Source organism: Dromiciops gliroides, chromosome 4, assembly GCF_019393635.1.
Source record: "Dromiciops gliroides isolate mDroGli1 chromosome 4, mDroGli1.pri, whole genome shotgun sequence".
NCBI lineage: Eukaryota > Metazoa > Chordata > Mammalia > Microbiotheria > Microbiotheriidae > Dromiciops > Dromiciops gliroides.
Genome location: NC_057864.1, coordinates 239308493 through 239334869, shown reverse-complemented (window position 1 = coordinate 239334869; position 26377 = coordinate 239308493). Strand labels below are relative to the sequence as shown.

The 26377-nt window shown below is 42.4% G+C and overlaps 2 protein-coding genes across 4 annotated transcripts; both read left to right on the top strand.

Annotated features, from left to right (window-relative positions):
* Nucleotides 1–255: 255 nt before the first annotated feature.
* Nucleotides 256–17098, top strand: MRPS18B (mitochondrial ribosomal protein S18B). Its single transcript, XM_044000861.1, has 7 exons — nt 256–384; nt 2092–2194; nt 3421–3518; nt 3656–3724; nt 15173–15239; nt 16094–16153; nt 16505–17098. The coding sequence occupies exons 1-7, from the start codon at nt 256–258 to the stop codon at nt 16789–16791; spliced, it is 813 nt and encodes a 270-aa protein (XP_043856796.1). The 3' UTR covers nt 16792–17098.
* Nucleotides 17099–17451: 353 nt separating this feature from the next.
* Nucleotides 17452–26313, top strand: ATAT1 (alpha tubulin acetyltransferase 1). Of its 3 annotated transcripts, XM_044000982.1 has the most exons (13): nt 17452–17826; nt 18324–18384; nt 18539–18630; nt 18802–18862; nt 18993–19106; nt 19301–19402; nt 20325–20370; nt 20481–20549; nt 21953–22024; nt 22222–22465; nt 25003–25082; nt 25604–25646; nt 25920–26313. In XM_044000982.1, the coding sequence occupies exons 1-13, from the start codon at nt 17720–17722 to the stop codon at nt 26095–26097; spliced, it is 1269 nt and encodes a 422-aa protein (XP_043856917.1). In that variant the 5' UTR covers nt 17452–17719; the 3' UTR covers nt 26098–26313. The 3 variants fall into 3 exon arrangements, with proteins under 3 accessions (XP_043856917.1, XP_043856919.1, XP_043856918.1); XM_044000983.1 differs by lacking the exons at nt 25003–25082; nt 25604–25646; nt 25920–26313 and adding an exon at nt 22956–23385 and having other exon boundaries at nt 17458–17826; XM_044000984.1 differs by lacking the exons at nt 20481–20549; nt 25003–25082; nt 25604–25646; nt 25920–26313 and having other exon boundaries at nt 17457–17826; nt 22222–22469.
* Nucleotides 26314–26377: the final 64 nt, after the last annotated feature.

The window sequence follows — 26377 nt, the reverse complement described above, 5'->3', positions numbered from 1 at the left end:
AACCGACCCCGCGCATGCGCACTAGTAGAACAAGGGCCCAAAATCAACCACAAAAATATTCAGAAGCAAAAGATTCAGTAGTGGATCTAAGAGCTATAGCGAACTGGCTATAGCAGTAGTAATTTTGAAGGCGAATTCTATTGTGACGCAGTTAAAATTGGTCCTCTTCGCCCCTACGTACTGACGCATGCACGTACAGCCACGTCCAGGCAACGCGCGTTTCTCGCATTAGCCCCACCCAGCCTGCTTACAGACATGCGCAACTCCTTTTGGTTTCCCCACGCCTTCCCTTATCCGTACACCAAGATGGCGGCCTCTCTCCTAACCCTGCTGCTTAAGCAGCTCCCGGGCCTCGCACCTGTCAGAGGTGTCCACTGGGCGCAGGTATCTATCCAGTTTCCCCTCTCCCGCTGTCTTCCCCCTTCGAAGCCCGCGTCCCTGATTTGAGTCGGCTCCGTCTGGCCGCCTTCCCTTCCCCGCCCGATCCGGAAAGAACTTCCCAGGGTCGAGTAGAGGAAGCAGAAAGCTCACCCCTTTCCAGTCTCGATTGTTTTGGCTACAGCACTCCCTCTACCCAATCTCTTGAGTCTTGTCCCTGGACTTGGGGCGCATGCTGAAGGGTGCTACGTAGTTGCTAAGGGTTGTCCATATATACTGAGTTTAAATGTTCCCATGGATACTGAGTACCTTTAAATGTTCCCATGGTAACCGACAAGGAGGAATGGGTGTGCTGCGTTGCCATGGTGGCCCAGAAGGAGCCTTTCTCTACATTGCTGTAGCAGCCCCCCAGCATATTTTTTTTTCCCTAGCACTGTGTTCACGTGACAGACAGTGGAGGAAAAAGAGGTCTGACCTGAGAATTCCATTCCTACCCCACCTAGCTACTTAGCTCTTGAGAACTCAGGCCTTAACTAGCTCCTTTTGTCCAAGTAGATAGAGGCCCAACTAGCTCCTGGTATGTCCATTGTGTGAACCATTGGATAGAAGGAGTGGTCCTTGATTGCATCTGACATGTTGAGTGGGGCTTATGATCCTCAAGGTACACTGCTATACTTTACTTTACACTCCAATCATTTGTTGTAGGGAGGATCTGAGGAGCTCAAGATACTGCCCCTTTTGTCTTGAAGGTCTCGTCTGTCAGACCAATACCCAAAACCCCTCTAGACACTCCACCCCCAGGTCCCCACTACCTAGGTCTCTTGAACCCTTGGCTTCACTACTCACCTTGAAGTCCTTAGTTGGGGGTAAAAAGGGGAGGGCTGCTTCCCACAGTTGCTATTCCCTGAAATGGGGCAGGTTAGCCGGAAGGGTGAGGAGAGTAATGTCACTCTGGGGTTAATTATAGGGCTGGGGTCTTTGATCCCAGCTTTGGGACTCAGGTTGCTCACCCTTCTGGAATGGGAGACAAGTTTTTATTAAGCAAGGTAAGACCAATGATTCAGAGACAGAGTTGAGATGGAGATTGTATGTATATCACAGGTATCCTGTGATTTCTAACATAACCTTTTCCTCTATACTTTATCCCACTCTTAGGAACTTATGTATTTTTTTTTCCTAGGAATATAGATTTCTTGTAACCTTAATCTTTCTCTTAATGTCAATTCTCTTAAATTTTTCGGCGGGGGGGGGGGGGGGGGGGGGGGGGGGGGGCAGGGCAGACTTGCCCAGGGTCACACAGCTAGTAGTGAAGCCGAATTTGAACTCAGATCCTCCTAAATCCAGGGCTGATGCTTTATCCACTGCACCACCTAGTTGCCCCCTTAATTTTTCTTAATCTTTTAATTTAATTAATCTTAATTAAATCCTATGGGCAGAATCTAAAGGGAAGCTTAAAACTATATTAAGACTTTTGGCACACCTCTATACAGTTGCTTTTCCCTAATTACCCTATTTGTTAGTTCACATTATTTCATCACTTTTGGGTCTTTGGGGACTAAGATTAAGTCTAATTTCTTTACACATTCTTACTGTACATCACTATACCAGTTTTGACACCTTTACAGAACCTCAAGAGTTCTTGAGGGAGGGTTAGGGGATGAAGAACAAGATATTTAACTTCCCTCCTAAACCTTCCCTTGTTCTTTTTCACAGGCTGCTGCTCGGCCACTAAGCACCAAAGCTCCCCCTGAGGAAGAATCTTCCATTCCTGTCTCCCCCTATCAGGATGCTCCCTGGGAATATCTGGAGACAGAAGGTACCCCCATCAGGAAGGTGTGGGAAGAGGGAAGGGAAAATGTGGAGACTAAGGGGAACAGAGTAATCAGTCCAGAGGATTGTGGTAGGTAGAACCTAAAGGCAAGAATAGACAACATAGGAATGCTTTGTCCTTCATTGTCCTTCTGTGAGCACTGAACCAAATGTTAAGTACTGAGGTTTATACAATCTCTAAAGTACTCTGCCTCTCAAGCCTTAACTGTTATTTCTCTTCTCAACTTTTATATATGCTGTGACTAGAATGCCCAGAACATGTTAAATTTCTATATGCCCTCTTCATCCTAATTCTTCTCAGAAATGTCCTTCCTTGTTTCTTTCTTACATAAGATTTTATTTCGGGACTCTAATATATTTGCCATATATCATTGTATATTGTAATTATCAGTCTTTGTGTCAAGTTCCATGAGGGTAAGAAAACCACGGGTTTTTTTTTTTGGTTAAACTTTTTGTTTCTGCCAGCACTTAACTCTTTACCAAATAGGTGTTTATTAAATATTTAGTGAAGGAATGAAAGATGAATAGGGTATGATCTCTAGGGAAAATATAATAGAGAAGGTGATAAGTCATAGAAAATTACTAAAACAGAATATGAAAATGAATAGTATAGAAGAGAGGTGCAAAAAAATGGGGTGGGGGACTGTTTAAGTTAAGTGGTAAAAAAGGAGGAAAACATTACCACCAAATTGGATGTAAGAAATGCTTTTCAAAGGTGTGGTCATTTAGTTGTATCTAAGATGGGGGTAGCATTTCTAGGCATAGGGAACAGTAAAAGCAAAAACACAGATATCTAGGGCAATTTTGTGGGGTGGTTTAGTTTGTGATTAAAAAAACAAATCGGGGCAGCTAGGTGGTGCAGTGGATAGAGCACTGGCCCTGGAGTCAGGAGGATCTGAGTTCAAATCCAGCCTCAGACACTTAACACTTACTAGCTGTGTGACCCTGGGCAAGTAACTTAACCCCAATTGCCTCACCCCCCCCCCAAAAAAAAAGAACGAAAAAAACTAAAAAAAAAACTAAAGGAAAGTAATATGAACTAAGGCTACAAAGGTAGAGTGAAGTAGTTCTAGTAATTATTATAGAGCAGATGAGATATGTGTAAAGTGTTTAGCATGTTTGGCACATAGTAAACTCTTAATAAATTATTTCTCTCTTCCCTCCCCTTCCCCTTCTCCTGCCCCTGCCCCTGCCCCTTTTCCTCCTTCCCAGAATACCTGAGTCGCTATGGCTCTAGTCCAGTCTGGGCTGACTATCGACGCAACCACAAAGGGGGCATCCCACCACAGCGAACCCGTAAGACATGCATTGTGAGTAGTAAGGAAAAGGAGTTGGGTCCCTGGCATGGAGAGATTCAGGGGTGGCAGGATGGGTTTGGAGGGACCTTGACAAAAGGCATGTGTGCTAATTCCCTGAAGTTTCTACCCATCTCCTTTATCTCCTACAGCGAGGAAACAAAGTTGCTGGGAACCCTTGCCCCATCTGCCGGGATCAGAAGCTCCATGTGGACTTTAGAGTAAGGAACCTCTAAATTTCATAATGCTCTTTACCTACCTCAGGAACTAGGGTTATGTACGCTACTTAAAGGATGATATTTTTGCTGCCCTCTTCCTTTATACCTCAAAATGACTGAGTATTACATAACATATGTATGTATTCTTTCCTCCTTTGCTCCAGTTTCTGAAAAGGAGGTGGCTTTCAAGGTCAGCCTTCCTACTTGTCCCTTTATCTCATCATTTCAGGAAGCTAGGTGGCACAGTAGATAGAGCATAGGACTTCAGAGTCAGGAAGACCTCTGATTGAATTTGCCTCAGGCACTTATACTGTGTGGTCCTGGATAAGTCATTTAATCTTTGTCTCAGTTTCTTTATAAAATTGGGAAAACAATAGTACCTACTTCATAGGGTTGTTGTGAGGACTAAATGAATGAACATAAGTAAAGCACTATATAAGTGTTAGGTATTATCATCTCTTGCCGCCTTGAGTGTCCCCTTTATAATCTCCAGTTTTCTACCAGCTGCTTACAAACATGCCCAGTCTCCCTTATCCTTCAAAACTTTCACTTAACCCCACCATCTCCTCAAGCTCTTATTCTCATTTTCACAAATGCTAGAAAATAAGAAAAATGCCATCTGCAGTCATTGCCTCCATTTCTTCACCTCATAGTCACTGTTTTAACTCTTGACAACTTGGCTTCTGACCCCAGGATTAGGTTCAAACTGTCCCAAGGTCAGTCACCATTGAACTCTTAATTGCTAAATTTGATGATTTTTCATGGTCATTATTCTTTATCTCTCTGCAAATTTTGACACTATAACCACTCCCTCTTCCCCATGAAACTCTTCTTGGCTTTTGATTTTTTTTTTAAATTATAAAAGTATTTTATTATTTTCCAGTTACATGTAGAGATAGTTTTCAACATTTGTTTTTATAAGATTTCTAGTTTCAAATTTTTCTCCCTCCCTCCCCTTCCCCCCTTCAAGACAGCAAGTAATCTGATATAGGTCATATATGTACAATAACATTAAACATTTCTGCATTAGTTATAAGAGAAGAATCAGCAAAAAGGGAAAACCTCAAAAAAGGAAAACAACAGCACCTAAAACAAAAGAAATAGTATGTTTCAATTTGCATCCATATTCCACAGTTCTTTTTTTTTTTTCTGGATTTGGAGAGCATTTTCCATCATGAGTCCTTTGGAACTCTCTTGTATTGTTGTATTGCTGAGAAGAATCAAGTCTATCACAGTTGATCAACACATAATGTTGATGATACTGTGTACAGTGTTCTCCTGGTTCTGTTCATCTCATTCATCATCAGTTCATGCAAGTCCTTCCAGGTTTCTCTGAAATCTGCCTGCTCATCGTTTCTTATAGCAAAATGGTATTCCATTACATTCATATACCACAACTTGTTCAGCCATTCCCCAATTGATGGGCAACCCCATAATTTCCAATTCCTTGCCACCACAAAAAGAGCAACTATAAATATTTTTGTACATGTGGGTCCTTTTCCCTTCTTTATGATCTCTTTGGGAAAAAAGACCTAATAGTGGTATTGCTGGGTCAAAGGGTATGCACAGCTTTATAGCCTCTGGGCATAATTCCAAATTGCTCTCCAGAATGGTTGGATCAATTTACAGCTCCACCAACAATGCATTAGTGTCCCAATTTTTCCACAGCTTCTCCAACATTTATTATTTTCCTTTTTTGTCATATTAGCCAATCTGATAGGTGTCAGGTGGTACCTCAGAGTTATTTTAATTTGCATTTCTCTAATCACTTGTGATTTAGAGCATTTTTTCATATGGGAATAGATAACTTTGATTTCTTCAACAGAAAAATGCCTGTTCATATCCTTTGACCATTTCTCAATTGGGGAATGACTTGGATTTCTTATAAATTTGATTTAGTTTCTGATATATTTTAGAAATGAGGCCTTTATCAGAAGTACTGGCTATAAAAATTATTTCCCAGCTTTCTGCATCCCTTCTAATTTTGGCTGCATTGCTGCTGTTTGTACTAATCCAGGAACTTTATGAACACAATTACAAAACACTTTTCACACAAATCAAATCAGATCTAAATCACTGGGAAAATATTAATTGCTCATGGATAGGCCGAGCTAATATAATAAAAATGACAATTCTACCTAAATTAATTTACTTATTCAGTGCCATACCAATCAGACTACATAAAAAGTATTTTATAGAACTAGAAAAAATAATAACAAAATTCATCTGGAAAAACAAAAGGTCAAGAATGTCAAGAGAACTAATAAAAAAAATGCACAGGAAGGTGGGCTGTACTAAATCTGAAGCTTTACTATAAAGTGGCAGTCATCAAAACTATTTGGTACTGGCTAAGAAATAGAGTGAAAGATCAATGGAATAGGTTAGGTACAGGAGACACAGTAGTCAATGACTTTAGTAATGTACTGTTTGATAAACCTAAAGACTCCAGCTTCTGGGACAGGAACTCCATATTTGACAAAAACTGCTGGGAAAACTGGAAGATAGTATGGCAGAAATTAGGCATAGACCAACATCCTACACCTTATATTAAAATAAGGTCAAAATGGGTACATGATTTAGACATAAAAGGTGATAACATAGGTAAATTTGGAGAGGAAGGAATAGTTTACCTTTCAGATCTTTGGAAAGGAGAACAGTTTATGACGAAACAAGAAATAGAGAATATTATGAAATACACAATGGATGATTTTGATTACATTAAATTAAAAAGTTTTCTTGGCTTTTTAGTCTACTTTCTCTTGATTCTTTTCATACTACTCTGACTAGTCTTGATTCTTATCTGCTAGTTGGTCATCCATATTTCTCTTCCTGTGACCATGGATGTTCCCCAGAACTTCGTATTGAGCTCTCTTCTCTTTCTATGCAGCTAACTCCCAAATCTATATATAGTTCTATACTCTTACCCAAGCTCTAGTTCACATCACTGCTGAAGATCTCTATATAGACGAATCATAGCTATATCAAATTAGTATGCCCAAACTAGAATTTGTTGTTTTTATTTTTAAAGCTGAATTTTATCCATCCTTTTTCTTTCCTTTTTTTTTTTGAGGGCACTTTTTAGTCACTCAGGCTTGCAACATCAGTATTATCCTCAACTCTTTACTTTCCTTTATCCCTTCTATCTAGTCAGTTACCCAGTTTTACTGATTTTATCCCCACAGCATCTCTTACATCCGTCCCCTTCCCAACATGTACAGAGCCACTAGCCTAGTTCTGGTTCTTATTAACTTCTTTACTGTACTGTAGCAGGTGTGCCACAGTATCCCTTTTTCCATATTTGCCCTCTCTAATTCATCCTTCACACAAGTGCCAAAATAATCTTCCACACCTCCCTTTTCAGGAATCTTCAGTAGCTCTCTGTTGCCTCTGGGATAAAATACAAAATCCTTATCTTGCTATTTAAAGCCAAACCCGCCTTTGAATGTATTGTGAATTAACATATGGGGGCAGCTAGGTGGTACAGTGGATAAAGCACTGGCCCTGGATTCAGGAGGACCTGAGCCAGACTCAGACACTTGACACTTATTAGCTGTGTGACCCTGGGAAAGTCATTTAACCCTTATTGCCCTGCAAAAAATAACAAAAAACAACTAATTAATGAACCCTTTCATTGACATGTAATTCCTCCATGTTCCAACAAATGGAACCTGCTGGCCTCAGTATCTAGAATTTGCTTCCCTCTTCACTTCTGTCTCATAGAATCTTTAGATTTTTTCATGTCTCAGGCCATCTTCTGTGGAAATCCTTTCCTCATTCTCCTAGTTATTCTGCTCTCTTCATTATTCAAATCATATTGTATTTACTTCACTTTTTGCCTCTTGTGGGTCTCAGTAAGATTAAAAACTCATTGAGGGCAGGATCTTTATTTTCTTTTTCATATTCCCAGTGCCTAGCACCATGACTTACACATTGTTACGTATTTTTTAATAAATGCCCATTAAATTGAATCTCCACATTTTCCAACTTTTAAAAGAGAGTGGTTATAAGGGAACCACCTTGACATCTTTTCTCATTTTCATCCAGCAGCCATTTCAGGTGTTCCCTTCTTAAAATACTATATTTCAATTAATAAGAATTAATTTAACACCTATCATTTGCAGGAACTGAGGATACAAAAATCATTATGGGAACACCAGCAGCTGGGGAAGGAAGTATAGAATCAGGAAAAGCTTCATGTAGGAGGTAGTATTTGAGCTGAGCTTGGAAGGAAACTAAGAATTCTATGATATGGAGGTGAGGAGGGAACTGAATTCCAGACTTGGAGAGGCAGCCAGTGCAAGGGCCTGGAGATAGTCTTTTCTGTGGGAAAACAGCTAGTTAAGTCAGCATGGCTGGACTGAAGAGTTTGTGAAGAGTAGTAATGGGAGCCTTTGTTACAAGGCTCCAAAAGCAGGGTGGAGCCAAGTCATGAAGGGCTTTGGTTTTGCTTTTTATTTTTTACTTTTTTCCCAATTTGGTTGTATTTTATTTTATTTTCCAATTACATGTAAAGATTGTTTTCAGAAATCATTTTTGTAAGATTTTGAGTTCCAGATTTTTCTCCCCCTCCCCCCCCAAGATGGTGTCAAGATAATGGAATGTGATAGATGAGATTTGGCAGATACTCAGGAGCCCACCTGAGTGGATTACTGGCTGATTTGACTGGATTAGTAGTTGACTAGATTCTAAGCACATCTGGCTGGTACTTGAGAGTACCTAAGAAAGCATGGTTCTCAGAATCTAAAAAAACTTTGAACTTCCGGCCCAATCAACCAACCAGCTTGAAGAACCTCCCCATTTTGGGAGGAGACAGGAAGGAGGAAAGGGAGCCTGCGAGAAGAGCACTGTCTTTTTGGTTCATGACTTGGTGGTGATGGCAGAGAACCATGGAGAGGAGCTGAGGAAAGATAGGATTGAGAGGTTGTAGGAATTCTGTTCTCAATCTTTCTCTTTCTATGTTTCAATAAACCCTTAAAAATCTAAACTCATTTTATCAGTGATATTAGTCATTTCCCCCCAAAACTGGGGGAACAGATTAGAACCCACATTTAGAATTTTAAATTACACAATGGCAAGCAATCAGATATAGGTTATATGTGTGCAATCATGTTATACATACTTACATATTAGTCATGTTGTAAAAGAAGAATCATAACAAAAGGAAAAAAACACAAGAAAGAAAAAATAACAACAAATAAAGTGAAAATAGTATACTTCTATTTGCATTCAGACTCCAAAGTCCTTTTTTCTGAATGTGGAGAGCATTTTCCATTGTAAGTCCTTTGGAATTGCCTTGGATGATTGTATTGCTGAAAACTAAATTTTTCATAGCTTATCATCACACAATGTTGCTTGTTACTATATACAATGTTCTCCTGGTTCTGCTCATTCTTGAAGGACTTTGAATACCAAATAGAGTAATTTGTATTTTATCAGGGATCAACAAGGCATAGTAGAAAGACCCATGATTATTGAGTCAAAAGATCTAAGTCCAGTCTTTATTCTGACACTATATGTGTTATCATGGGTTAATCTTTCTGGGTCCTAGTTTTCTCATTTTTTTAAATCAGTTGGACTCTGGCCTCTAAAGTTCTTCTAGCTCTACATTTATGATACTAGAGGTAATAGGTAGTCACTGGAGTTTATTGAGCAGGGAAGTGATATAACCAAACCTTTAGGACTATTCAGATATTTTGGCAACTCTGAAGAAGATAGATTGGAGAGGGCAGAAACTTGAGGCTTGAGAGGCTATTGTGAGAGGTGATGGGGGGGGGGGGCTTAACTAAGATTGTAGCCATGTGAGTGGAGAGAAGAGATGGATGCAAAAGAGGTTGTGCAGTTAAAATCAGCAGGGCTTGTCAAGTGATTGTATATATGAGGGCGTAAAGGAGAGGAGAGAGGAGTCAGATGACTGAGATGTTGAGCCTGTTTGACTGAAAGGATTTGTTTTGCCCGTAGCAGAAACTGGAAAATTTGTAAGATGAGTGAGTTCCAGATGATATACAGTTTGTCTCAAAAGTCTTAGTGCAGTCTTAAGCTATCTTAAATTTTATAATGTGGTCTTTTGGGGACATTTTTAGTTTGAGAAACCTGTGGGATCTCTAGTAGGAAATATCAGGAAATTGGTGATGTGGGATTAGACTTCATAAGAGAGACTTAGAACAGCATAGATGGAACTTGATGTCATCTTCACAGAGATAATAATTGAACCCATGGGAGCTGATGAGGTTGCCCAGAGTAGGAGTGTGGAGATGATGAGAACCCAGGACCAAGCTTGGGGTTCACTCATAGTTAGGGAATGTGATATGGATGATGATACAGCAAAGGAGGCAAAGAAGGAGTGGGTCAGATAGGAGAAAAGAGAAGCGAGAACAGTCTCATGAAAATCCAGAGATGAAAGTTACCAAGAGGAGAGAGTGGTAAAATGTCAAATGTTTTTGAGAGATTGAGCAGTTAGGCTTCAGAAAAGTTCAGCAGATTTTTCATTTAAAAGATTATTGGTCCTCATTGCCCCACACAAAAAAATAAATTATTGGTAACGGTAACTTTGGAAAGAAAAGTATGTCAGGAGTCAGATTGCAAAGGGTTGAGAAGGGAGTTAGGAAGTGAAAGTAAGAAGTATCAACAGCTTTTTCTAGGAGTTTGGCTATGAAAAAATGATGATCAGTCAGGTGAGGGTTTTTCTTAAGGGTGGGGAAACCTGGAGTTGTATATAGATCATATGGGGAGAGATTGAAGATTATGACATTAGGGTTTATTGTGGGGACAGTCTGCTAGTTTTAAAAGGAGTTAGGGCATCCAGTGAGATACTGAATGTTGGTAGGTTAAGGTCAGCTAAAGGAATTTCAGAATCGTTGATCATGGAATCTTGAACACTTTGTGTGATAGCAAGATCACCCATGTGATGTTTGCTGTGTGTAGTTGAAGTGGCATGAAGGTTGGGAAGTTGAGAATTTCTTTATGTGGAAAGGGCTGTGTTAGGTGCTGAGAATACGAAGATGAAGAACTCCTTGCAGTGAAAGAGCTTACATTCTATTAGGAGAAAAAATATGTAAAAAGAAAAATAAGCATGTACAAAGTAAATACAAGACAGCTTTTTGTTCCTGTAATAAACATTTTTATTTATAGTTTTGGGTTCCAATTTTTGTCCCACCTTCCCTCCCTCCTCTCCCCCTCCCTGAGGTGGTAAGCAATCAGATAGAGGTCATACATGTATGATTATGGAAAACATGACCATGTTAGTCATTTTGTATAAGAAAACTTGAATAAAAAAATGAAAGTGAAAAATAGCATGCTTCAGTCTGTTTCATCAATATCAGTTCTTTGGAGGTGTAGAGTATGTTTCATAGGATTGTCCTTTGGGATTGTATTGTTGAGAATAGTTAAGCAAGACAGCTTTTAGGGAGAGGTACTAGCACCAGAGGCATCAGGAAAGTTCTCATGTATAAGCTAGTACTTGAGCTGAGCTTGGAGGGAAAACATTCTAAACAGTGAAAGTGAGAATTGGGTGATATATCTGGTTATTTTGAACCTCAAAAAAAGGAGGGGTTTTTACCGATTGATGGCAGCAGAAGAAACGAGGGGTCTGGAAGGGATCATGTAGAACAAAGAGTATGCTGATATTTGTAATTTTTAGTAGATTATTAAACTTCAATTAAAAAGCTTCAATTTTTGGCCTCCATGAATTTGTAATAAAAAGTAGCATTCCAAATAGATGAATCTTTGTTATAGATATCCAAATGTTAGAATGTTCATATTGTCCTTTCACACACACCCCCTCCCAAAATGTATGTATTGGACTGCATAAGGAAGATAGATCTAGCAGTTCTTTTAAGAATTAGAGTAAATGTGGAGTTGGGGAGGTCATTGTCACTGGGTCACAGTTGTGGAGGTAACTAAGTATTCTTTCTGGAAGATTGGAAAAAGATAGAAAGGAACCTGGTAAGGAAGGGCTTTGAACACCAAAGAGAGGATTTTATATTTGATCCTGGAGGTAATAGGGATCCACTGAAGTTTATTGGGGAGGGGCGGTTCTGACACAGTGAGGTCTACACTTTAGGAAGGTCATTTTGGCAGCTTAGTGGAGAATAGTCTAGACTGGAGAGAGATTTGAGGCAAGAAGACTTGGAATAGTTCAGGCATGAAGTGTTGAGGGTAGTTGCAGTCAGAGTAGTGACAGTGTCAGGGGAGAAAAGGACTTACATGAGAAATATTAGGAATTGACAGGCCTTGGTGGCAAATTGGATGCAGGATCAGGAGAGAATTAAGAGTTAGGGATCATACTTGGGTTATAAACTTGGGGGTGGGGCTGGAAGGATGGTGGTGCTCTCTACAGTAACTTAGAAGTTAGGAGGAAAAGGAGGAGTTTTGAGGAAAGATAGTGAATTCAGTTTTGGACATAATGTCAAAAGTCAAGAAGACTCATTTTCATGAGTTCAAATCTGGCTTTCAGGTATTTACTAACTGTGTGACCCTTGTCATTCTTGAGAGCAGTTTCAGTTGTGTCCAACTCTTATTGATCCTGCTTTGGGATTTTCTTCACAAAGATACTGGAATGGTTTGCCATTTCCTTTTCCAGCTCATTTTACAGATTAAGAATTTAGGTAAACGGGGTGAAGTGCCCTGCCTAGGGTCACACAGCTAATAAGTGTCTGAGGCCAGATTTGAACTCCAGGCCCAATAGCATATTGACTATGCCAACTAGCTGCCCCTGTGTGACCCTGGGCAAGTCACTTAACCCTGTTTGCCTCAGTTCCTCATATGTAAAATGAGCTGGAGGAGGAAATGGCAAACCACCCCAGTACCTTTGCCAAGGAAACCCCAAGTGGAGTCATGAAGAGTTGGACATGACTGAACAACAACACTGACTTCATCACCCTACCCCAGGAAGCTCATTACTGAGATAAGCTCACTATCCTGCAAGATCTCCTCAGCCTTGGTACTCTACCTCATTACTACTCTGCTTGGATTGGAGGGTAGGACCATGAACTCCAAGTCTCAGTTTAAGGGGAGACCTCAGCTCATACATCTCATTTCCAGCTTGGCTGCACCAGTTTGGGACTTCCCTGACTTCTCCATCATCCCTGCCTCCCTACTTTCTAAAGGCAAGGACTGTCTCTCCCCCTTATTTGTATCCCCAGAACTTAGCACTTAATATTTATTGACTGTTGATTGATAGTATCAAAAACTGCAGAGGTCAAGAAGGCTGAGGATTGAGGAAAAGGCTATTTGATTTTGGCAATTAAGAGATTATTAGTGACTTCCTGGAAAGGACAATTTCAGTTGAATGATGAGGTTGAAAGCCAGACTGTAGAGAGTTAAGAAGAGAACAAGAGTAAAGGAAGTGGCGGTACTAGTTGTAAACAGCCTTCTCCAGGAGTTTAGCCACAAAAGGGGGGAGAGAGATAGGATGATAGCTATCAGGGACAGATGGGTCAAGGGAGGGTTTTTTGAAGATGGGGGAAAAACAAACAGTAGGCAAGGAGATATTGAAAGTTAGTGAGAAAGTAGGCATTAATAGAGAAGCACTCTGCCAGAGATGGTAGGACAGACCCAGATCATTTGTGCAGCTTGAGGAGTTTGCCTTTGTAAAAAGAGGCCACCTCTTCTAGTGAAGAGATGAAGGAGAAGATTTGGGGGGAAGGCATTCTGAGTGATAGGAGAATGAAGAGAGAAGGAACTCTTGGCTAATGGCCTCAATTTTTTCATTGAAATATGAGCAAAAGTTCTCAACTGAGAGGACGAAGGTAGGAGAATAGAGAGAAGCAGTCATAGTAGGTGTGAGGTGGGTTGAAAATGTTTGGAAAGGCCCAGTGTGGTGACTGGGATGATGAATTGATTAGGAAGGTGTAAAAGGATTGCCGTGTTGCAGTGAGGGCCAATTTGATATTATTTAACATAAATTTGTAGTGGACTGAAATCAGCACAGTTTTGTGCTTTTTTTTCTAACTTTGTTTAGATGCACATGAGTAAGAGAGGCTTGAGTAATGTGAGTAATCCCAGACTGGGGCAATAGAAGCGTGGAGACAGTAGTATAAAGGAAGGATGAAAGAGAAACTGCCTTGGGAGTATGTATTGTCTTTTAGGAACTAGAGAGACGTACCATATTATCACCATCACAGAATCACAGAATTTTAGTGACTCCAGAGGTCATTTAATCAGTCCCTTCCTGAAACATGAATTCACTCTTCCAACATCTCTTAACAAGGGTTCATCTCACCTCTCTTCACTCCTCCAGTGACAGGACTCTAAAGTGAATGAGGTAAGAATTCAGTATGAGGTTTCTTCTGGTCCCAATAAATGGATATTTTTCAAGGTTGTAGGATTTCCAGATTTGGTGTCTTGTCAGCATAAAAAGAAAAATGGAAACAAAACTTTGGTCAAAGCATTCCTCTCTTCCCTCTACCTATCCAGTGATATTAAGGCAGAAAGGTGGGTATTTGGGACTTTATCACCTTTATTATTTGGGGGATTTCACAATATGCAAAGTGACTGTGGCTCTCCTCACTAACACTGGATGTTTCTATATGTGCTGGAGCATTAAGTAACCTTCATTATTCCCCAGGGGAAATGAGGGACCTATTTGAAAGAGGCAAAGGGATTGCTAGGATGTGGCTATGTGATACAAGTGTGGGAGCTTGAACGTCCAGGTCTTGAAGTCTAAGTGTAGTTACCCTTCTTGCTGGGAGCACCCCCCAACTCTAGGAGGCTTGGGCTTAGAAACTTCCACTGGGTAGGCATCACAACCATTGGAGAGAGATAAGTCATGCCACAGCCAAAACAAATAAAGTGTGAATTTAATTTTCTGTAGAATGTGTCTAAGTGACTTACTCAAGGTTGCATGGCTAGCAAGTGGCAAAATCTGGACTAGAATTCAAGTTTTCTAGAACTTACAGTTCTTTCTTACTTGAGAACAAGGACTATTTTTTGTCTTTATGTTCCCAATGCCTTGCATGTAATAGGCACTTAATATTTCTTGATTATTTAATCATGTCTCATCTCTCTAGTCCACAGAAAGGGATGAAAGAATTTTGCAATAGTTAGTATATCAAAAAGAGCTGAGGCAACTAGGTGGTACAGTGGATAGAGCACTGGTCCTGAAGTCAGGAGGACCTGAGTTCAAATTCGACCTCAGACACTTACCACTTACTAGCTGTGTGACCCTGGGCAAGTCACTTGACCCCAATTGCCTCACCAAAAAAAAAAAAAAAAGCTAAATCTGGCATAACAGTATTTGGTATAGGCTTTGGGTACTAGGTGTACACAAGGCTAGAGCACCGTTGTCTTAGAACCAGGGAAGACTTCATGGATGAGCTGAGGATTGAATATGGCAGGAGATTTGGGGAAGTTTGGAATTAAGTGTAGGAAATGCTATTCTAGAGAGAGGGAGTACTGCATCTTGCTGCCTCTTGTGATATTATATTACTGCAACCTCCATTTCTTTCTCTTCAGAATGTGAAGCTCTTGGAACAGTTTGTCTGTGCTCACACAGGTGTCATCTTCCATGCTCCATACACAGGTTAGATCTCAACCCCTTATAGTGTGGTTTTCCCCATCTAGTCTCCTGCTTCTACTGAGAACAATTTCTGTCCTCATTTAGACTTTTTTTAGAGAATTAAAAAAGGCAGAGAGGATGTAGGTTTCAGCCTTGGGAAAATTTCCAGTCTAATAGCAAAGGTATAAAGGATACACATAAATGTGTATCGACTTGTATGTGGACAAGGGCAAAATGTTATGTGTCCTCTATTTTGAGCAAACTCAACTTCGGAAAATAGAGATATAGCTAAAAGGTAAATGAGGGATAAGTGATTTCCAAAGGGACAGATATTTTACTTTGAATCACAGGAGTTCTTTAAATTGTAACACTTAAATGGAATTTACTTCCTAAAATTTGATCCAACATAACTATTATGGAATTTTAGAAACGAGCCCACAAGTGCCAAGGAGTTGAAATGGTAATCATTGTGGAATGTGGTTAAACAGATAATGGTTCTCAAAGGAGAGAAGGAGCAAGTGTTGGCCTCTTGCCATATTCTGCTCTACAGCTCCCTCTCCTTTGAACAGTTTTTCTGCAGACCTCTCTTTCCGTGGAGCCTCCCTAACCTTCAATTCCAAGAATGTTCCCTCTTGTTACTACATTGGTTGTCCCCACATTTCGTCATTCCAGTTAGATGTGGGACTTAGTTACCTTCTCTGGGCCTTAAATTCCTAATCTGTACAGTGGGAAGAATCCTTCTTCCTGAAATCTCAGTCCACCACCACCCCATATCATTCCCAGAGGCAACATTATGGCAGTCGACATTACGACAATATAAGATGACTGTATTTTCTCCCTTTTCCCCTTTTTCCCTCCCTCATTTCTTCTTTTGCAAGGTGTCTGTATGAAGCAGCATAAGAAGCTGACAGCAGCCATCCTGAAGGCCAGAGACCATGGTGAGAGTCAGAAAGGGGACAAAGTATCTTAGAAGTAGGAGGAGGACCTGGGGTGGGGGGAGAGAGAGAGAGAGAGAATGTTGTGGGGGAGGGATAAGGAAGTTCAAATTCTGAAAGTCTGGGAAGGGATTTTGCCCTCCTATTTTCCTTTCTCTATACATTTCACTTAGCATATTAGTGTCTCATTAATGCCTTATCTCTTATCCCTAAACTAAATCAATCAGCCCTTCATCCTTCTTCCTCACTTTTCATTTCTCAACTTTTCCTTGCCTCATGACACCCCATATTGCCTTCTTTAATTATAGTACCTTCTATTTGATACCTTTCCCCCCATATTTTTCATTTCCCCAGGTTTACTCAGTTACCACATCCCACTGGTACAGCCAAGGGATAATGATTTCAGCAACTCCCATGGAGCTGTGGGCTGTACCCCAATGGCTCCTTCCCTAGTTGCAGGCACCTCCTGGTATCCATGGTACAATTGGCAGCAGCCACCTGAGAGAGAGCTGGCTCGTCTTCGTCGTCTACATCAAGGCCACCTTAAGGAAGAGAGTGGCCCTCCACCAGAGATGATGCCTATAGTTCCATCTCAAACTAAGATGCCTACTGAGGGAGAGGAAACCCCGAGTGTCCACTAGAAAGGAAGCCACTAGAAGCAATGCATGTCAGTGGTGCTCCAGAGCTTAAGGGATAGAGGGCAGAAAGTCCTGAAGCCTAAACTGCACTGATCCTTATCCCCACCCTTTTTAGAAATGGATAGGATATTGGCAAGCTCTCGCCTAGAGGAAAGGAGAAAACAGGGAGAAGGTAAAATGGAGCATGTCTGAATTGGTGTTTTTGTCCATTTCCCTTTCTGCTTCACCCCCCACCCCCATTTTGAAGTTGCAGGAGTAGGGGATGCCTAATATGTCAAGTCAACCCTTTATAATAAAAATTATTTTCTTATCCATGTGTCTGTTTTTGGCTTTCTTTTTAGATTGTAGGAGGCAGATACTTGTACTTTTGCCATTCCTCCCAAAAATGGGTAGGGTAGGAGGGTTAGGGAATGTTTTAGACACAAGGTGGAGTTGCACTCTATGATTTCAGAGAGTTGTATGTGGGTGGTTCTCATTTTGATGGAATCATACATCCAGATCAAATCTCGTCCTGATAATTATGATTTCTCCTGTTAGGGAGGAATATGGATATATAAGAAAAATTGGTTGTCTTTTTAAGATAATGAGGCACGAAGTCCGTGGGGGTATCGGATCACTTGGTTACCCGGATCCGGAGCAGAAAGGAAGGTTATCCAGGGAGGACTTGGGGGTTTTAACCACGAGCTGCCTGGGACTGAAGGGAGAAGAGACCATTGGGCCACACAATTGGCTTTGTGGAAAGCATTGGATGCACGTCGGGTCGGTGGGGTCGGGCCTGGGACAGTCCGGCCAGCCGCTATGACGCTAGAGGAAGGAAGAAGTAGAGGAGTTACCCAGCCTGGCTTCGGCTAGCGGGTAGAGTGCCGGAAGGGGCGGGGCTCTGGGTCGGAAGTGCCGTTTAGGGGGAGTGGCCAGGAGCGCACAATGGGCCATGGAGTTCCCGTTCGATGTGGACGCCCTGTTCCCGGAGCCGATTACCATCCTGGACCAACACCTGCGTGCTCCGGCCCGCCGAACCGGAACCACAACCTCGGCTCGGTGACCTCTCACCCCTCACCCGCCGACCATGCCCCTCCTTGCTTCGCCCACATTTGCCCCGACCACTCCCCATGACCCTCCACCCAAAGTCAAAGGGTAGAGTTAGGGCGAGTTATGGTTCTGTGACCTTTCATCCTCTAGTCCATTGTTGGGTCCAAACTACAAAGTGGAGTGTGCTCTTTCATATACATGGTGGGAACACCTTCTGACTCTCACCTCCATTACCCCGGCCTAGTAGAGGGGTTTTCAACCATTTGACCATCCATCCTCATCCCCACAAGCTCAACCAGAGTGAGTGAGGACTGGAAGGATGGGGAGGGCTGTCGTTTACTAAGGTCCACAAGAAGGGTACAAATTCAGGAATGAAGGAGACTTAAGGCAGAGGTGCTTGAAGGTGAAAACCTGGATCAGGAATTAAAGTCTGCTCCCTCTTCACCAGGACCATTCCCTGGACATGCAGGCTGGTTCAGTGACTGATGTTTCTCCTCTCTCTGCAGTGTTGATCTCCAGCAGCAAATCATGACTGTTGTCGATGAACTGGGAAAGGCATCAGCCAAGGTACTGGGAAGAAATCTTATTATGGGGACCAAGAAGGGCGACAGGAAGAGGGCCAATAAACCCCATCTCAGAGTGACCTGAGAGACTTTGAAGGGGCCTAAGGGATGAAGGGAGGTCTTAAGAAGGACATACTTAAACTCTTCCACCTTATTAGGCGCAGCATCTTCCTGGTCCCATCACCAGTGCTTCAAGAATGCAGAGTAACCGACATGTTATGTATGTGCTCAAGGATACCTCAGCCCGTCCGTGAGTGCTGGACTCTACTGTCCTATTATGGCTCTCTATTCTTTCTCTTTATTAATACCTTCTAGCTACATAATCTTCCTTTTCCTTTTTTCCCCTTCTCTTCCCTCTTCTTTTTCTTCTTCCCTCTCCATGATAAGCTATGAGTTCTCCCGCTCTCTCCCCTTCCCACAGGGCTGGAAAAGGAGCTATTATTGGCTTTCTCAAAGTTGGATATAAGAAACTCTTTGTACTGGTGAGTTACAGAATAGTATGCTGAGTCTGGTGGGGATGGGTGGGGGGTGGGATGAAGTAGAGAGGCCTACTCCCTGAAACTCATCTATTCCTCCTCACTTCTCTTCCCTCATATCCACTCCTCCCATCAGGATGACCGTGGGGCCCATAATGAAGTAGAGCCACTTTGCATACTGGACTTTTATATCCATGAATCACTGCAACGCCATGGCCATGGGCTGAAACTTTTCCAATATATGTTAGAGGTAGGACTACCGGCCTTAATTTTAAAGTGTTTTCAAATTGGAAATTAAAGTCTCCTAAAAAAAAAAAAGTCCCCGTGCCTTTGCCCTGTCTCCTAGACCACTTGCCTCCTCCTGAGCTCCCAAATGCTCCCATATCTCTTGACATTTGTTCTCTCCAGTTCTGTACCATCCTCTGAACTTCTTTTATTCTGCAGAAGGAACGGGTTGAACCACACCAACTAGCTATTGACCGGCCCTCAGAGAAGTTGCTGCGGTTCTTGAATAAACACTACAATCTGGAATCCACAGTGCCACAGGTTAGAAGCCCTGGGAAATGTGACCCTAGAACACATGAGAGTGAAGAACCTACCAGTTATGTTTATTCTTTGTTGGGGACTATCAGGAATGTCCTCATCTATATTATTTGTAATCTCTACTCCTCTCCAAGGCTCTTCCAGTCAGTCAGTAAACATTTATTAAGTGCCTACTATGTGCTAGACTCTGTGCTAAGCTTCCATCTGCTGTAGTACCTTTGCCTCTCCATCCATCTTATCCTCATGCATTTTGGTTCCCCATTTTGTCTACTGTGCTTCAGCTAAATTCATTGTCCCAATTACCCAAACACAACTTCATCATTTCATAGTCTTGCCTTTACACATACCATTCCCCCCCAATCAGAATGTCTTCCCACACTACACAGTCCTTTTCTCCAAGTGATGTTTGAAAGCTTATTCCTAGCATGCCTATCTACTCCATCTAAATAATGTCTTAATTGTCTCTTTTGCATGTCTCTAACGCTATACAACCTTACTTGTTCTTGTGTTTTGTAACTTGTCTTCAATCATGTATATGTATGTGTCCTTTTTCATCTTTATAATGATTACCCTAAAAATAAGAATTATGTCTTTGACACTTCTATTGGATACAGAGTGCAAGTCCCTTGTCTCCTAAACCTGAATTCACATTTGATCTCAAATACTTCCTAGCTGTTTTGACCCTTGGCCAGTCACTTAACCCCTATTTTTGCTTTAGTTTCCTCAATTGTAAATGGGGATAATAATGGAACCTACCTCCCAATATTGTTGTGAAGATTAGAGAGAATGTTTGTAAGGTACTTAGAACCATGTCTGACACATAGTAGGCACTATATAAATGCTATCATTATTTTTCTCCTCTCTAGTTTTTAGTACAGTTTATTCATGACTAAGTGACTGTAACTTTTCTCATTCCAACATGCAGGTGAACAACTTTGTGATCTTTGAAGGCTTTTTCGCCCACCAGCACCGTGAGTCTCCCTCTCCCTCCTCAGTCCTAGAGTTGGGGGAAGGGGGTAGGTCCATTAGTCCCATTGCCCCCTTCCCTTGACTAAGGGAACCCCCACTTCCTTTCCCACAGGGTCCCCTGCTTCCTCTCTGAGGGCGACTCGCTGCTCTCGTGCTGCCTCGGTTGATAACACACCCAATGGTAAACTTGAACTGTAGTTTAGAAGTTGAACATCATTTTAGAGGCAGCTGTGATGGGATAGCTATCGAGAATGGGAAAGAAAGCCATTCAAGGTTCCAAGAGTCATTTAGATGATTACTTTTGATATATGACAAGTTCTGTTCTGGGCATGGTATTTAATTAAACATTCTGGTTTGATTATTGATAATGTGTAGTACTTGAAGGCAATATTCCTTGAGCAGATTTCTCAGACGTCTGTTAGCTTTCCCTTAGGTTATGAGGAGTCAACAGTGCCACTTTTCCATCTTCATTTGGAGTACATTTTTATATGATGGTTGATTTAAGGTGGCCTCATAATTTGGGAAAGTTAAAACAACTCTTACAACGAAGCCTCTTAGCAGAGACTAGCTTAGAAACTTTTCCCATCCCCCCAGATGTTACATGTGAACAGCTGAAACTTAGAGAGTTGCACAGTGCCAGCCTGATTGATCAGTTTTTCAATTTTTGACTGGCTCACACTTTTCCTTAGTGGATATAAGGAAGTGACCACTTTGGTTTCTAAGGCTTTCCCTTCTAGCTCTTTCCGGGCTGTAGGCTGCAGACTGTATAAAAGAGTGAAAGTCAACAGAGCTGGTGATCATGTCAACATCAGAAGCCAATAATATTCACAGAGACTTAAATTGTCAGCAGAAGAGGTAGTAAAGTCAATAAAAGATTGAAAGTGATTGGCGACAAATAATGTGAGTTAACTGTTCCTTCAGATGAGAAGGGACCAAGGGAACAAGCAGAGAGGTGAGGCCAGCCTGTGGTCATCTGACTGTGCCTTTTCTCTCAATCTCCTTCTTGGTCCTTTACTTTGTAGTCTTTGCTTCACATTTCTCTTTCTACTTAAATGGAACTTAAATCTTTTCCTCACCTGTGGCCAAAACAGAGAAGTTGTTCTCTGATCTCCCCAGCCCCCTTCAGACTAACTCCTGATTAACCATGGACTTTGTCCATCTCATCTAGAGGGACCCAGGGTCCTTACTGCTCAGACCGGAACCATACTACTGCCCCAGATTCTCAAGGGTGCCTGATACCACCCTCTGACCAGTAAGAAGCTCCACCCCTCTGCTTCAGTGGCTATGCCCTTCCTGCATCTCCCCAGTTTCTCCTCTCTGATTTCACTCCCCTGACTCCTTGCTTGGAATACTCCCTTCTGTTCGCCTCCCAACTGTTCCAGTATCCTTGGGTATCCCTGTCAGTTTGTAGATACTTCATGAAGCTGATTCTAGGGGTGGAGAGGTTGATTCAACACCCTAACAGCAAATAGGAACCATGATATGAGGGAGTGGTGTTTTTTTCCCGGTGAAGGGAAGTGGGGAGCTGTTGAGAAAAGGTCTGTCTGCCAGTACTCATTCTGCCCATATCCCCTCTCCCTCCAGCTCCAGCCAGAAAGCTGCCCCCCAAGAAGGCAGAAGGAGAGATTAAACCATATTCTTCTAGTGACCGAGAATGTAAGCAGGGCCAGGGTGAGGGCTGGGGCCAGGATGACAGGAGGAAGGGTTAAAGACAAAGGAGGACTGTCAGTCCCCATGTAGGGTCTGATATCTGCCTGTCTTTTCCCTACAGCATTACATATTCTCTTTCTCCATTTGGTTGTATTTTTTGCTCTTTTCCCATTTGATTTTCTTTTTCTTTGTCTTTTCCTTAGTTCTAAAGGTGGCTGTAGAGCCTCCATGGCCGTTGAATAGAGCCCCCCGACGTGCTACACCCCCAGCCCGACCACCCGCACGGTCCAGCAGCCTGGGCAATTCTCCAGACAGGGGCCCTCTCCGCCCCTTTCTGCCAGAGCAAGAGCTGCTACGGTCTCTTCGCCTCTGTCCCCCACACCCTACTGCCCGACTCCTGCTTGCAACGGACCCTGGAGGCAGCCCAGCCCAACGCAGGCGTACCAGGTAATGAGATCGTGGCATGGAGGTAGAGCTGGGGAGAGATTTGAAACTGTCTGAAGAGATGTTACAGGGTTAGAATCAAAAGGGGGCAGCCTGGAAACTGATAGAATGGGGTGGAGAGTTTTGGATATGTCTTAGAGGAAGGGAAGAAGTGGCAAAGACTTTCACGGATCTGAAGGACAGTTTGCTTTGGTGGGGAAAGGGAGGAGAAAGTATACATCTTTAAAAGCAGACACAGTTTTAAAATCATGATAATGAAGAGAGGTTTGGTAGAAAGGCACTAAGCAGTAAATTTTTGGAATCTTGACTTATGACATTGATGAGAAAATGGTATCCATTCTACTCCCTTCTCCCTTGCATACTGATGATACTTGCCTACAGGTAGGGGAGGGGGTATCTCTTTAATTTCTATCCTTGGCTATCTTATCTCTGATTCTCCGTTTCTCTCTTTCTTATTTCCTCTCCCTTCATCCTGTCCCTCCATATCTTCCAGTTCCCTCACCCGCCCTGAAAATAACAGATATTGACCACCTGATTTTAAAAGGATCCATTTTCCCATTTAATCTTTCAGGATGTAATGGAACCCTAACACCTAGGATCAAGTCTCCTAACCCCTTTTTAGGTTAATCCAGCAACAGAATAACAAATATCCTATTCCCATCCCTATATTATTATCCCAGGAGTAACCCCTTCTTATTTTCTAGTTGGGTTCTGAACACTTTTCCTATGGATGGAAACTCCAGTTAATCCACTGAAACCTACCCAGGACCCAACCAGCCTTTAGAATAAGGGTTCTTAATCTTTTCTATGTCATGGAACCCTCTGCCAGTCTGGTGACACCTATGGACCCCTTCTCAGAAAAAAAAAATGTTAATACACAAAATAAAATGATAGGATTACAATGGAAATCAATTATAATAAAATACAGTTATCAAGATATTTTTAAAAAATGACTTCACAGAATAACCAGTAGACCTAACCCCCATCTACTACATCCTTGAAGAATCTTTGTCCAGGAAACAGGTATAGTTGGCCCAGTCCCCCAATTTCCTGTGCAATGTTCACTGGAGCTGAACTTCCCCTTGGATCAGTATTGTTGAACTACTTTGGCTTCCAAACTTTCTTCCCCTCCACAACCCCACCCCAAGGCATCATGCTCCCTTGTGGCCCATATTTTAAGTAACAGATCCTTCAGAAATTAACCTGATTCCCAAAGGAAGCCACTCAACAAAAGATAGCATGGAGAGATCCAGTTGGGGCTGTATCTGGGCTCTCGATGCTTATCTCACTGTACAGGACCAGCTCTAAAACCTGGATTCTGGCCCTGTTGGGATTTCCACAGGGAAATCACTACTACCACTTTAACAGCATCCTCTGAGAGGATCTTTCTTGGGGTCACTTCTCATATGCAAAGAAATAAACCTGGGTTCATGGATCTACCAGATCCTAGTATTCCCCTCTTCCTTCTCCCACACAACTAGTTAGATGATGTTGTATGCTTGTTCCCTCAGATGGTCTTGAGATGAGTGTGTACCACTCCTTTCCTAACCTGTGCCCCTTCCTCACCCAACCTACTTAATCCTCCAGCTTCCCTTTCTTCCCTTCTACTGAGGAACCTCTTCCCTCTGTTCCCAGGCCCTCAGGGTATAATCATATACCCTGGAAGGGTATATAACTCTTCCCTCTCTCAAATCCTCTGTGTGGTAGATTACATTGTGTCCCTAATCCCTGGGGAGCAGGATCCTCCCCAACCCAGTGTTGTCTCAATAAACTGTGCATCCTTTTGTGTGTTTTCTAATGGACATTTTTCAATGGGAAAAACAAAAAAACACAAAGGCAAAAATGTCTCAGCCTCATTTATTCTGCCGTCTCTTGCCCTGGGGACTTTAGGATCTCTCCGCCTGGGATCCTATTGTCAGTGCCTCTGCTTCTTCCACCTTCGGAATCTGTAGATCTTCCACTGGTTGAATCGCCAGGTCCCTTTCAGTGTCTAGGATTCCTTTCCCTTTCCTCCATCTTTAATATTCTTGGATCTGTGTATCTTCCCTCGTATGATTACTGGATCTCTAAGCACCCATCTCCACATGTGGACTACCCTCTGATTCTAACAACTGCAACCCTTCTCCTTCCCCATCCTTAGTCATCCCCATATCCAGGCTTGTCACCACACTATGACTCCTTGGATATATTTCACATATCCCTGATTAAAGAATCTCCTAGTTTAATGTCCACAATCCTGTGATGCTTTCTATATCCCCTAGACCTTTCCCCCTCTCATTTTAGCCCTGTGTAGCCACTTGCCTTCCTCCATTCCAAGATATCCTATGCTCCAGGTCTTTTTCATTTCAACATTCACATAGTAGTAACCAAACAACCTAAATATGCCACAAGCTCAGAAATGATCATTGCTAGCTTGCCTTCTCTTGGTTTCCCTTTTCTTCCTTTACACACCTCCCCTCTGTTTCCATTGCTACCCACTCCATCTTTCCATCCTCCAGTCCCTTTCCTGTTACCTCCCCCATAGCCCATTTCTTCTACAGGGGATCAACCCCAGGACTGGTGGCCCAGAACTGCAGCTACAGTCGATATGGGGAGCCAGACTCCTCATCCCCCAAAACAGGTAAGTGCAAGGCATTGTGGGAAATCTTGGTCTAGGAATCAAGTGACCTGTGTCAATGACTTAGTCATGATTTTCTGCAAGTCATTTACTTCTGGATTTCATGGTACAGTAGAAAGCACTAGATTTTAAATCAGAGGACTTGGATTTGAATTCTACCTCTATCACTGTGTGATTGTCACTGTATGTGACTTTAGGTGGATCACTTCCTTAGGCCCAAATTTCCTCATTTGCAAAATGAGGGGGTTAGATTATATGGCCTTTAAAGGCTTTTCTAGTTCTGAATCTCTGCTTCTACAACTGGTAGCAGTCCAGAATCTGCCTACCTTTGGGATCTGTAGACTGGCTGAATCCCTGCAATTTCCTAGCAGTTACCCTATATGATTTGTAAGGCTCTTTTCAGCTCTAACATTCTTTTCTATCCTCTCACCCTTTCCCCCCCGTCTCAAGCCATATACATTATACTTACTCCCCCTTTCTTTCAACACACAAATACACATACACACACACCCTGTTTTCCACAGGCAACCAAGAACAGAGGAAGAGGGAACAGGAAACAGAGAGTAGGTGAGGTCTGACTTGCATCCTCACACCATCCCTGAATATATGCCTCCAACTCTCCTTTTCCCATCTTCTGACTTTCTAAGCTTTCTGATCTCACATAACATCATCAGCTGTTCTCTTCCCACTGCCCCACCTAACATTTTAGAAACTCCTTTTTAACTTTTGTCTTCTAAATAACTCCTTAATTCCTCTTAACACTTCCAAGGACTCACCCCCACATTCTTCACATGACCATCCCCATAATACTTTCATCTCCTCTCCATCCCACCTTAACAGGTGTCCCAACAGGGGGCAGCAGGTTGTGTCAGGGGAGCAAGATGGGGAGGGAACCTGGTCCTCCACCCCTCCACAGGCCCTGCAGCCCCCAGTCCCATTGTGGAGACTGGGGGAGCCCATGGTCAACGCAAGGTTCATTCGATACCTCCAGGAGCACCGAAGTACCAGGCCATGGTGACCTGGGCCTTCATCTCGTCCTTGATGGGGTAATCCCCAAATCCGGAGGCGTTGACTCCACCCCATGGAGAAATACTGAGCCCCATCCTCGGGGAACAGCTGTTGGTCGGTTGGAGTTGGGCACCTTTTCTTTTCCCATCTGCCCAAATTGTGTTTTATTTTTATTTTTAAACAGAGGACTTTGCTTATTTTTAATATTAAAGGTTGGTGGTCAGGAGCCTGGATTTCTGTGTGATGTGTCGGGAAGATTTGCTTTGGGGGTTTGGAGGCAACGGTTCAGG